At 37.0% G+C, this 12,920-nt stretch overlaps 1 protein-coding gene across 3 annotated transcripts in view; it reads left to right on the top strand.

The window, feature by feature from the left end:
• Nucleotides 1-12,920, top strand: part of MSH1 (MUTL protein homolog 1) — a 255,585-nt gene that overhangs the window by 86,842 nt on the left and 155,823 nt on the right. For all 3 annotated transcript variants that reach the window (XM_089829144.1, XM_089829143.1, XM_089829145.1), the window contains exon 9: nt 10,212-10,376. In XM_089829144.1, the coding sequence (XP_089685270.1) occupies nt 10,212-10,376 (165 nt within the window). The remainder of the gene's footprint in view (nt 1-10,211; nt 10,377-12,920) is intronic.

Below are 12,920 nucleotides of genomic sequence, written 5' to 3' on the forward strand. Positions count from 1 at the left end.
GACCAACCCATTCATGCGGCAGGCTACTTCCTCAACCCCAAATTCAAGTACTATGGTTCTCCTTGAGATTTTACTAAGACGTCATTTTACTTTTTTTTTAAGGTTATGTACTAAGACTTGATTTCATTTTCTGTTTGTTTTAGGGCTGATGATTCCTATTCAGATCCTAATGGAGAAGTCATGGAGGGTCTCTCTAGATGCATTGAGAGAATGATATCCAATGAAGCAGAGAGAGACCTTGTTGTGACTGAACAACAAGTCTATGGAATCAAGGGGTAATTTGTTCTCTTCTACGTTAGCAAAGAGAGCAAGAGGTGGTCAAGCCCTAGGTAAACCATCAGTTTAAACTTAAAAACTTTTGCAAGTTGAAAGTTGTGTTTTTTGATTATCTTTTTTCATTGCTTTATAACTTATTATATTTTGTGTTGCAGATGGTTGGTGGTCAATTTGGGGTGGAAATACCCCTAATTTAAAGAATTTTCTCTCAGATTCTTGTGCCAAACTTGTAATGCATCTCATTGTGAGCACAATTGGAGCTTATTTAAGTTCATCCACACAAAGAAAAGAAACAGATTGACTCAAGAAAGGATTAATGACCTTGTTTATGTGCATTATTATCTTAAGTTGCACATAGAAAGGGCACAAAGTTCAAGAGTACTTGGTCCACTTGATCTAGATGAGATAGATCCTTATTCTGATTGGACAACACAAGAGCTAGGTCCATTGTTTTCGATAGAGGAGGTTGATAATTTGGAGAGGCCAGCCATGGAGGGGGTGCTGGAATAGATTTTCATTTCATAATGGATGACATTCAGGATGAGGACAATGATGATTCAAACTCAGAGGAGGCATTACCAATGCCATATACAGGAGGAGATACATCCACTTCTAGGACGCTTAGCCAGTCAATAGGGATGTCGAGCGAGGAGCCACAACCACGGACTTCATGGTCACACAGCTTGGTCCACGGACTTGATGCTTTCCTTCTATGTGATGCATTGGGCTTCATTTATATTATAACAATATTTTTCTGTTGTAGCTTGGTCCACACCCATTTTTATGATCTCCTTAATCTCTAATCCAAATATGATGATATCTACTCTTTAGACCTATCTTTGTGAAATACACAGGTCCGCTTAAACAATCCATAATATCATCCATCTGCAGCAATGGAAACCTGTACTTGATTGTGATCTTGGTGAAAGCCCTAGAATCTATATGCATCCTCCATCCTCCATTTTTCTTTGGTGCTAATACTGTTGGCACAACACATGGACTTAGATTCTCTCAAATCAACCCAATTTGCAACAATTCCTATACTTGTCTGTTCAATTCTTCACTTTCTGCTGGTGTCATTCTGTGTGTTGCCTTATTTGGCAAAGTGGTTCCTGGAATCAAGTCCATCTAATGACTGATCTTCCTCACTACTGGTAATTCATTAGGTACATTATTAGACACAATATCTGGAAACTCATCCAACAAATTTGCAACTTTTGTAGGTACCTCTTCTACTTCTTTACCATCTTTTGGAATTATAGCAAAACACATGCTTATGCCTCATACCCTCTTACTTTCTTTCATCAACAAAACTTATTCTAGCATTATTGCATACGTTTTCTTCTATGTCCTTTATTGGCTTTAGCTTATGTCACACTCCATCCTTTGTTAGGGAATAGGTATTTGCAAGACCACCATGTAGAACATGCCGGTCAATCTTCCACGACCTACCCAACAATATATGACATGCATCCATGTGTATGGTATCGCGTAGTACCTTGTCATGGTAGCTTCCAATCTTGAACTTCACTAGGCACTATTCTTTGACCATGATCTTTTGGTCATCCTACACCTAGGTAATATGGTATGGGTGTGGGTGTTTTTGCCTCTTGAGCTTAAGCTTTGTAACCATCTCCGCTGACACCATTGTCAATGCTTCCACCATTGATAATCACATCACTAGACTTATCCTCACACTTGTATTTGGTGCGAAACAAGCTCCTCAGTTGATCAGGTTCATTCTCACACTCAAGACTCTTCTATTAAGTAGTACTTCTTCTCTTTCAGCATCATTAGAATGTGATGATTTAACATCTTTATTTACCTGTGCAACTCTTGCCTGGGCTTCAGTCCTCCTATCTATCCTTCCACAAAAACTTTCTGTTCCAGGTCCTTGTCCTCTTCCTCTTCTTCTTCCTCTTTGATCCCTATTATTCTAATCATGGAAACCATTGAAATTGTTTTGGCTCTAGTTTTGATTGTTTCTATTGGCCTCGTCCTTCTTCATTTCGGTCTCCATAAGACCATTCGCTAGATCTTCCACCGCGACCTCTTCCACTCTGCTTGCTCTCAAACTTCTTATTCAACTTTTCGTCTATTCTTAGGAAAAAATGGTATGCCTCTTCGACACCGTTCTTTCTAACTAGACTCAACTCCTAAATACTCGACCCCAATCCAATAAGGTAATGGGTGACTTTTTCCTTGTTAGCTTTTGCATGGCCTTACCTGACGAGGTTACTCTTGAACCTGACGAGGTTACTCTTGAACAAATTTTCTCACTTGCTTCAACCCTTGCACTTTCTTCAGCAAATCAATCTCATAATCCTTGGGAATGAATTTTTGCTTGAATTTATTCACCATTAGATCCCATCTTGTGATTTTCTCTTCGTCTTCTTCTACTTGATCTACATTTCCTTCTTCTCTTTCATCCTCACTATCATTTCTTACGACAAGATTAATCCCTTTGCGAATCTATTCTTGCAATGCTTGCATTTGCCTCTGGAGGGTTCTAACCTTTGGCGGCACAACTCCAACTCTTTTGCCACTTTCCCTTCATGGAGGCATTTTTGCACTTTTCGCTGAAACCCTGAACCATGATCCTGGTGCAAATTGCCTCACAATGGGTGATCTGTCTACACACTCAGCTCAAAGCTTGGTCTTCGTGCAAATTGCTTTACATTCGGTGATCTGTCTACATATTTAGGAACTCTTGGTTTAATACTACTTGATGAAGGGTGCTCCCCTTAATTCCACAAACATATAATAGAAATAGAAAAACAACAATTTGTTGTGAGAAGAAAATATGGGCTTCTTAATATCTCCAAAAGTATGGAATTACAAATTTCAGTAGTACAATATGGAAAGCCACATGGGCATTTTCTTTACAATATTTTGCAAGACAAAGCTGCAAACCAATACCCAAAACGTTCCTAGACAACCTACGAGACTTCTTTATATAGGCATTTTCCACTGTCCGGAAAGTTTCTAGACACTTAACCCTAACTCTTGAGGTTGATCAAACCTAAAATTATATTATTTTACTACATTTTATTACATACAATCGACTCAATACAATTTACAAATTATACTTTCAGGTAGCGCAACTTTCAGAGACCATAACTTACATACCATTGATCTGATTGGCTATTATAACCCCTTTTTGAAAATGAAAGCTCTTGTTCTTCAACATTTGGTAGTGCAAGTGTTTGGAAATGAAGTTTGACCTTGTTTTAGAGCCTATAAGGCCTTCAAAATTGAGCTTGAAGTTTTTATACTGAAAATTCATATTGAAAATCTGCAATAACTTCACCAATACATATGATATGGCAATAAAATTCAATCGGTGGGTCAATATATCTAGGATTAACTCCTACTTGTGAAATTAGAACATTTTGAGCTCATATGACCAACTTACTAAAAATAATATGCTTCCACAAATAGTAACTCTTCATTGAATCAACCCTTGTTAAAAACACAATTGTAATTTTTTTTTGGGTGATGCAAGATTGCCTTTACACCTAGGATGCTCCTGCATCAGGTAGTCCTCTCAAAGTAACTTTTATCTTGTACTTTACTCCCCATTGTCTTTCGAGCATGAGAGGGAGTATCAAAAGGGGCTTCAAATGAGTTGACATTGAGCTGAGATAAGATAAATTCATTAATATCAAACAAGAGACCACAAAAAGGTGTAAGGGACTAAAAAGTGAACAACAAGGTTGTAGCCAACAACAAAGCACAAAATGTTGTTCACGGAAAGAACAAAACAGGAAACTGAAAAGATAGAGAAAAAAACACTTAAGTACTCCTCATAGGCAAGAAGTAGTTTAGAACTGAAAGATATGTTCCAAGGCAAAGGTGTGTGTGTATGTGCCTTAGGCTGTCTCAAGGAGCCGTTGGAGGTAGGGTAATGGTGCCGAATGTACCCTCTACGGGATCTTAAAGATTTGGTGTAACTCAAGGAATGACCGAGCAACCTCTTTGTCCCAAAGAAAAGAGACTGAAGAGTGGAGGACGTAATGAGTTGGTGTGAAGTCTAACTATGTAGGAATTGAAGCTTAAGAGATTGGCCATGAAGCAACATGGCCTCTTGGAGATAAAAGGCAAGACATTGCTGATTAGTTTATTTGAAGAAAGATGATAGGCTTCTACATCCTTTGAAGAAGCAACAGAACCTCCCCTCATAGTAGATGCAGTAGCGAAAAACAAAATGGGTGTCTCTCTCCTCCTCCCTAAGCAGTCAGGGGCAAAAATTCCTATCCTCTTTGTCAATATGATGTCTGTCTCTAGACATAGCCAATGGCAGCCCACCTTAAAAGAGCCCACGAAGATGCATAGGGCATGACTTCAACGGCGGGTGAGGTGCCAAGGGCAAATAATGATCCCATATTGTATATCCATGTTGTGCTCAACATAGAAAGCCATCTTTAGGAGCAGCCCCTTGGAGGGTTACTCCATGTCATGATAATATCTATAGATGTTGGCCTTGATGTGCTCGTTTAGCTCATGCTAAGAGGGAAGAAGGTGAGCGGGGCCATCCAAAGAAAACTGAAAGGGGGAAGGGTGACCATCATGATCTGAGTTGAACCTAGAAGAGCAGAGGCTTGGGCAAACAAACATTGAGCATTGCCAATAGGATCAGACCCCACAATCACTTTGGAAGAGCAATACGCTAGATAAGAATATATTAAATGCCCTCATAAGAGTCATCAAAGCCCCAAAGCTAATGGAGAAAGCAAACTAATTCAAAGATAGTCCTAAGCCTAAAAGAATGAGCACCAAACTTGACCAAGATGATATTGTAGGGGGTGGGGATATATGATGATGTGTCGAAAAGAGGTTTGGACTCTCAACCAAAGCCCAATCAAATTCTAGGAGAGAGGGCCCCCAAATGATAAAGCCATAGAGGACAGTCGGTTTGACCAAGGAGTCCAAGAGTCACATCTTGGTCATGGTATCCTGAAAGTGATGTATGAAGCACTGTGTCTCAAGCATAGCAAGGGAACTAAGCCCCTTGTTGACCTAGAGTTGCATGGCAAGTCTAAAGCTGAAACGGGGTTTCAAAGAACTTAACCCGTGAGTAAGTACAGGAGGAAGTGATCTCAATCTCAATGCCCTAAAAGTAAAAATGGAGATATGAGGTTTTCAAGCAGTTGAAAATTATCACTTGGGTCTTGACTAGGTTCACAACTAACTGCTGTGAATCACAGAAGGAGGCAAAACCATCAAGAAGCCACTGAATCACCTCTGGAGAAGAAGCCAAAAAGAACCACGTTGTCGGCAAAGAGCAAAATGGATATCAAAACTTGGTGCAAGTAGTAGTCATCACCGGGAAGCAAGAAGTCCCAGAGGAATGTCTCGAGCTCATTGATGTAGATACCGAAGAGAGTATGGGAGAGAGGGCACCCTTGCTTCACCTCGATGGTGCTTTGAATAGGCTCCGAAATTCCTTGCAGAGTCCTGAACTTGCTCACACACTTTCATAGAACCTCATGATAGCTATCAAAATAGTCTTTGAAATCGCAATGTTCCTAAGTCTCTGGAAGAGAGCCGTTCGAGGAACAAAGTCAAAAGCTTTGCAAATGTCAACAAAGTACTAGTAAACTTTTGCCAAGTGGTGCCGAGCCTCTTCAATGATAGTTTGTAGAGTTGGCTATGGTCTATGGTTTGAAATTCATTATGAAATTTGGTTTGCCCTCTAGTACGACAGTGCCGACAGTTTGGCTGAGAATCTTGTAGAGAGTGGAGGTTTTGAAAAGCAGGGAGTTGTAATCCAAGGTGGGAGGGAGGGGGAGGATCACGAGGGAACTTGGTATGTCAGAAGAGCTTTCGAGACTACATAAGTGAGGCATAGAGGGATCTACATTGCATCGTGAAGAACATCCACTTCTTATGGCAAAGAAGGTAGTGGTAGTCGAGCCTCATCTGGACAAACAAGGGGGAAAGGGTAGAGAAAGATGAGCAAATCGAGCAATGAAAGGACTTGTAGTCCTCACCAAACCACTGATTGGTAATGGAGACTCATTTTTCTTAGGAGTCTCTTCAGTATCTTGTAAATGGATAGGGAATCAACTTCCACAATTCCACTTTCTTGTTCATCCTCACCTGTCTTCTCTTTACCTTTATTTTTATTAGCTTCTCTCTTTTCCTTTCTCTTTTTCAAGTTCGTCGTTTTCTTTGTTTGCATCTTTTTCTTCCAGCTCATTTATTCCTATATCCTTTATTGAGTCATCTCCATGAGTCTTTTTAGGAGTTTTGTTCTTTTCGGGTGGCTCATCTTGATCATCACTATTTGGAGTTGTAATCTATTTTGTAGTGGTAGGATCTATAGGAGAAGAGATCCCTATTGAATGTGAATTGGTATGCTCTCTTGCCTTTGGTCGTACCTTTTTATAAACCTTTTAAACACCACCTTTTCCAACCATAGTTGTGTTCTTTTCAACACCATAACAATCCTTGTTTGCAGTTTCTTGTATTTTGAAAGGCTCTAGTCTTTTGGGAGTATAGCCTGCATTAGAATATGAGAAGTATTGATAGGATTGTACAAATCTGACTTGTCAACCACAAGAATTCGGATTTGTATATCAACAATTATATATCTTCACATTATCATGTGGATAAAAATGAACCAAGTGATTCCACTTTTGAAACTACGAGTGATGGTGATCATTTCATTGCAAAGATGCTGATTGGAGTGATGATACTTATTTTGGTGCTGAAAATTCAGAATTGTTCTTATATTGATGGTTTCCACAAATTATTTAGAGATATATCATCGAGTCTTCATGAGATGGCAGCTATTTATTTATTTGTTGGTGATTTTATCTACATGCCTTCTTCAATTATCAATGGTTTTCCTACTTGGTCTATCATTATATTTTTAAAGTTAGCATGGTCTACAAGGAGTATTGAGTCGTTTGCAGATCCGTGGACTCATTTTTAGTTAAGGGAAGTCCCATATGAGATGTTTACCTTTCTGGTAGAGTGACATAGTGTTGACATTCTTGATGCTGATCCAAGTTGTGATTGCAACATCTTGAGACATGATGAGTTGGTTTCCTTGCTTGTGGGTTGTGTGTTTGACATGTACTTGTTCTGCTGGCTGATTTAGGAGGTTGGTGATTGACCGGTCATCAATTTCTACACCTAGGATCGTGTTGACAAGTAGATTTGTGATCCAAGAGTTAATTGGATGTTTATTTTGCATTACGTGGACTATGATGAATTGCTTCACTATTTGAGACTTGACACAGTTGTGATAAGATTAACACAAGAGGCCAAAGTTACAATATTCCTCATGTTGACTGAGATCTAGAGATCTTATTGATAGAAGAGTTGCATTTGGACACCTTGCTTCACAGTGTAGCTGGATGTGCGTTCAGATTGGGCTACAAAGCTACTTGCAGATTGATATGGGATCCTAGTATTGATTCACAAAATCATGATTGTTTGAGGTCAAACAATCTCAAGGGGGGAGAACTGTAATGCCCCCTTCACTAGGACATTAGGGAATTAATAGGCCAACCCACATATATATTAATCTTAACTTATGGAAGACTTAATGTAGAATTATTAAAGACAATTTAATATTATAACAAGAGTTAATAAGACACGAATTGGCAAAAGGACAAGAATGGGAATGGGGAAGTTGAAGAATCATAGGCTGGGTCCTTAAAAAAGGAGTTCATTTTGGATATGCTTGGATATTGATTTTGGTCTTGAGTTTTTGTTGTAGAAATCTACGAAGTGTTCAACTTCATGTTCAAAACTCGAGGACGGAAACCTTTAGGGTTTACTTGTTGGATCAGATTCTGACGTGGTTCAACATTGGTAGTGAATTCACATCAAAGTTCACATTTGCAGTTACGAGTTCTTTTCTGTGTGTTTCCAATCTAACTTTAGTTGTTGTTTCTAAGATTGGACTTCTATGCAGGTTATTGTATTGTTGGTTTATAATGCAATAGAAAATTCTTAGATTTTTTTGAGTAATTAAATGGTTATTTTCTGGTTTTAAATTGCATAAATTATCTATTGTGTTCTGAAATTATTTGTGAGAAAATTTGGGTAAAAATATGTAGTAGGATATTACATATAATTGTAATTTGGTTTGCTAGCCACAAATATATTGCCAATTATTTTTATTATCCTTATTGAGGTGAAGTTGAGATATTGGTGAGAAAAAAGATCTAGGATTTGAGATGATTGCAATATTTTTAGTGGATATAAGCTAATAATCTTGTCAGGGACCTTATGATAGGAGAAGCTCAAGAGGTCCGCTAATTGTTTTCCATATATTGAATCCAAAATGGTACATATAGAGGCCTTTTATAGTTCAACCAATAGATGATGTTGAGGTGAAGAGGGGTTTTGAGAGGGCCTATGAGGAGATGTACAATACAAAGGAAGCTGCATTGATCCAACATAGGTGGAATAAATAGACCTGACTTGATGAGTTAGTGGTGATTATGAACCTTAATTAATAATATGCATACTAGCCATTCAGTTTTTGATGAATTTCACCACTCCATCAAGAGGAATATGCTGACTATCTTGGAGAGTAGATAGCCCCTTTGCTATACATAGTGCCTCGTCTCATTGATCATGAAATGATTTGGTGCAAGGAGAGTCTAACAACATGGTGGCATGTATGGCCTATGGAAATGATACAAATTGATAATGATTAAGTTGTGCATATAGGTGTTAGGATAAACCACGGACAGAAAAAAACTACATGCAAATATAATCAATAACAGAAAATAATAGAACACACAGAAATGAACACAAGGCACCAAGATTTAACGTGGTTCACCCAATCCCTGGGCTACGTCCACCAAACAACAAGTCCGATCTTATTACAATCTAGTGATTACAACCTGATTACAATCCGTAATCCCTTACAGCTCAATACCGCCGCAAGGACCAATTTCGCATCACAACATAATCAAAAATACCCAACCCTAAGCCCTTTTATACAAGTATTAAACTGCTTTAGGGTTATAACATTTCGGCCATATGTCGGCCATAATATGTCGGCTACTGCCCAAAATTTTTTTTCGGGGCGATGCCCCGAACCCCACTATTTATGAAGTATGTACAATACTTTCTTGATCAGTCACCACAATCTAACAATAGGGTTCTTAGGTGTCTAGTGGTAGGAACAAGATGATTCTATTGGTTTGAGTAATGAAAAGTAGTCAACGTTTGCATTGGACAAATGAGATGAACTAGCCAGTCTATTTTGTGTGGTAATTTGTACTTTGTATGTTGAACTTGAGTAATAAATATTAAATAATGATACAAATGTTGTCTTTCAGATGCTTCTTGTTGTTCATTGGATCATTTTGCCCAGTTGTCAAACTTTGTCTAATTTTCAGCTTCTTTTCCTCATCGCTTGCATAAAATTGTCATAAATGACAAATTGTAATTATTTTACTTCTTTTGTAATTTATTTTTTCAAATTGTTAATTTTGTTATTAGTTTTAAATAGCTTTCAACTTCGCCATCATTAAAATCTCACTTTTTGCTGTCCTCCAAATCCTGCACCCCAGCATCTTAATCTCAAAGAAAGACTGATTAAATTTCTCATGAAAGCTTTCAATACACAAAACAAATAATGGTTGGATGAAAGTTAAATTCTCAATTCATGATATGGCACAGCCTCGTCAATTATAAATCAAAGCATTGTTTCAAATTTTGCATATATAAATATATCTGCTTCTTTCTCTCCACTTCTCTTTTGCTCCCTGTTGTTGTGGAATTGATAAGGGAATCATATTCAGTTAACATTGACAGCATCTATTTGTGTCTAATTTTTGCTAATGAATATTTTAGTATTCATTGGTCATAAATTAAATTCATCTGCTAGACAGAAAACAATTGATTAAACAAAGAATTAACCATTGATGTTCTAACTTATAATGCCTATTTTACTATTGCAGGCATATCCCATTCAGCACGTGGCTATTGCTTTATTTCAGTCTTAGAGACAATGCAAACATTTTCTTTTGAGGATGGATTGACAGAAGAAGCAGTTGTTGCAAAATTGCGAGCGCAACCTTGTGACTTGCTTTTCTTGCACTCTTCGTTGAGAAAGAAATCTTCAGGTTTAACATTCATAGTTAGGGATCTTTAGTGATTAAACTTTGTAATTAGTGCCCTTGGCATGTCAAGTAATCTGTATTGGAAGCACACATTCTTACCATGGTTTATCATTTTTTGTTTTATGGATATGGTCAGCCTCTGACCAGTCAGGTAATTAGTGCTTTCTTTCCCATAAAATGTCGAATAATCATTGCTTAATCCTTCGGAAGGACTATTATGGTGCTGTTTATTATTTTGATTGATCTCAATTTATAAGGTTGTTTTAACTTCTATTACCGAATATTTTAAGAAACCTCTTCAAAATTCTTGGTGAGACCACACACATGTAATGGTGGGGAAATGAAGTTACATGGAGAAATATTAAAAATTTAAAAAGATAAAATACATCACATGCCTAGAAGCATAAAGACACAAATATCTTGTTAACAGATTACACTCACCTCTTTGAGCTTTGAAACCACCATCTTTTTTTATTTGATTGTTGGAAAGAGAAGAATATTAAGGAAGGGGAAAAATACATTCAAGCAGGGTTAGCTTGCAATCACATAACTGTGAAGAGTTTCTCTCAGAGCTCAAATAAAACAAGGACATTGTAAAATTTGAAAAACTGTAGAACAGAATGCTCTTTCAGAAATTCAGACTACTTTAACATACCATTAACCAAAGTAGCTAATTATAGTAGAACCATGATCTGACTCAAGAAGTGAGGAGGACTAAATGCTTTCTGCTTGTGTAAGAAGCTGTCCTGTAAATAGTTGATCAGTTCTCTAGTCCTCCTGATTCTGAGGGTCACCCTTAAAAATATCTTTTACTTAGTTTATGTCAGGTGTTAGACTAAAAAAAGAAGTTCAACCCAGTTGAATGTACTAGTGTTTTCACGTCTCGAAAGCCTTCCAAGTAATGTGATTAGAATGATCTAAGTTTGCAACTTCTGTACAAAGTTTTGGCTTTATATCTTTAGCAGCTAAATGACAAAAACAGTCAAGATTTGCAGTGAATGCTGGAGGATAACAAAGTAGTAAATAATGCCATTCAGAAAATTAAAAAAACAGAGATTTCCAGAGTCCAATTATCCCTTGGTTGCCTTTGCATAGTTATTCTTAAAGCACAGGTTTCCAAATTATAAGTGCTAGCAGTGGGTGGATGCTTGTGCATGGCATATTCAATGTTAACTAATGTGACAAAAAATATAACACACAATCTAATCCAGAAGTGCATCTCTCAAATATTCAATGTTCTCAAAATATTCTACACTAGCATGTAATTTTTTTGTTTTTTGCACTTCTTCTGGGACAACAATATGGTTCAAAGTTCAATTAAACAAGAACAAATTTAGGTTTTACTGCTACAAATATGGAGATTTGAATTCCCAGGGACTATTTTCTCTATCAATTGACGTTTTTACAAGTAACTGTTGAATATTCTCCTCTTGATTCTGATTATCATATAACAACAAAATTGAGTAACAGTTCCCTATCTGATTAAGGTGAATAAAAAACTAAAACACAATGTAATATCCCTAACAAGATATTTGCTTCGAAACCCTCAATGGAAACTCGGAAATTTTAAATAAATAACTTTATGCAATGATTTTCAGATTTTTCCAGCAAACTCCAATAAGATAAAGCAGTCCCAAAATATTATTGCATTAAAATATTCAGCAGAACATTGAAGTTTTTAAATTAAAATAAGCTAGAAATCCAATCGTAGATACAGAAAGTACAACAAGATTGGGTATTAGGAAAGATGAACCTGGAATACAATGTGAAAGGCCTGTGTGATGTCTTCAACTAACAATGGGTTTTTTGTCCGCTGCCCAAGCTTGAAGGTTTCTGTCCTCTCACCTGCTGAAAGCTGAAGCTTTCAAGAATAACTCTCCAAGAGAGAATTGAGAAATCCAAATCACAAACCAAGTATATTGGAAATGAGTGTAAAGTTTCTGCAAATTCTGCTATAAATCAGACTGAGATAATACCTTCTATTGCTTGCTGAAGATGATCTTCTATAATTCAGACTTGTAAGAAGTGTTACAAATAGTATAAATACTATTCTGAAAATGTTTTATCTCTGCAATAATTCGGATAGGGCAGAATTGCTAAAGGAGCAAACCATATATTATTCACGTGTCCTTTATCCACAAGCATACCCTATATAAATACTAAAACCAAAGGGCATGTCCCTATCTAGGTTGGCCCATAATTGTTTCTTCTATTTGGCGTCCAAGGAGAAATAGAATTTGTTAGTAATTAAACTAAATAAGATTAGTCAAGTTTATTCTCAAATAACATTACCCTGAAGGGAGACACCAATCATAACTGAAGACTAGACAATTATATATATACATGCCTTCATTAGTAAAGCATTTATGCATAATCAGATTTGCACGATTTGTATCATCAGACCAGTATGAGTTTGAAGTTACAAAATTAACACTCCCTTTTAACTTGATAATCATACTGAGAGGTAACATATCTAGCATCATCAATTAAGATGAATAAGCATAGATTGATACTTTATATCTATTTGAATCTTCTAAGCATCTGGTA

The sequence above is a fragment of the Cupressus sempervirens genome, chromosome 5 (assembly GCF_028749045.1).
Source record: "Cupressus sempervirens isolate cs-2001-9-10 chromosome 5, ASM2874904v1, whole genome shotgun sequence".
In the NCBI taxonomy this organism is placed as follows: Eukaryota; Viridiplantae; Streptophyta; class Pinopsida; order Cupressales; family Cupressaceae; genus Cupressus; species Cupressus sempervirens.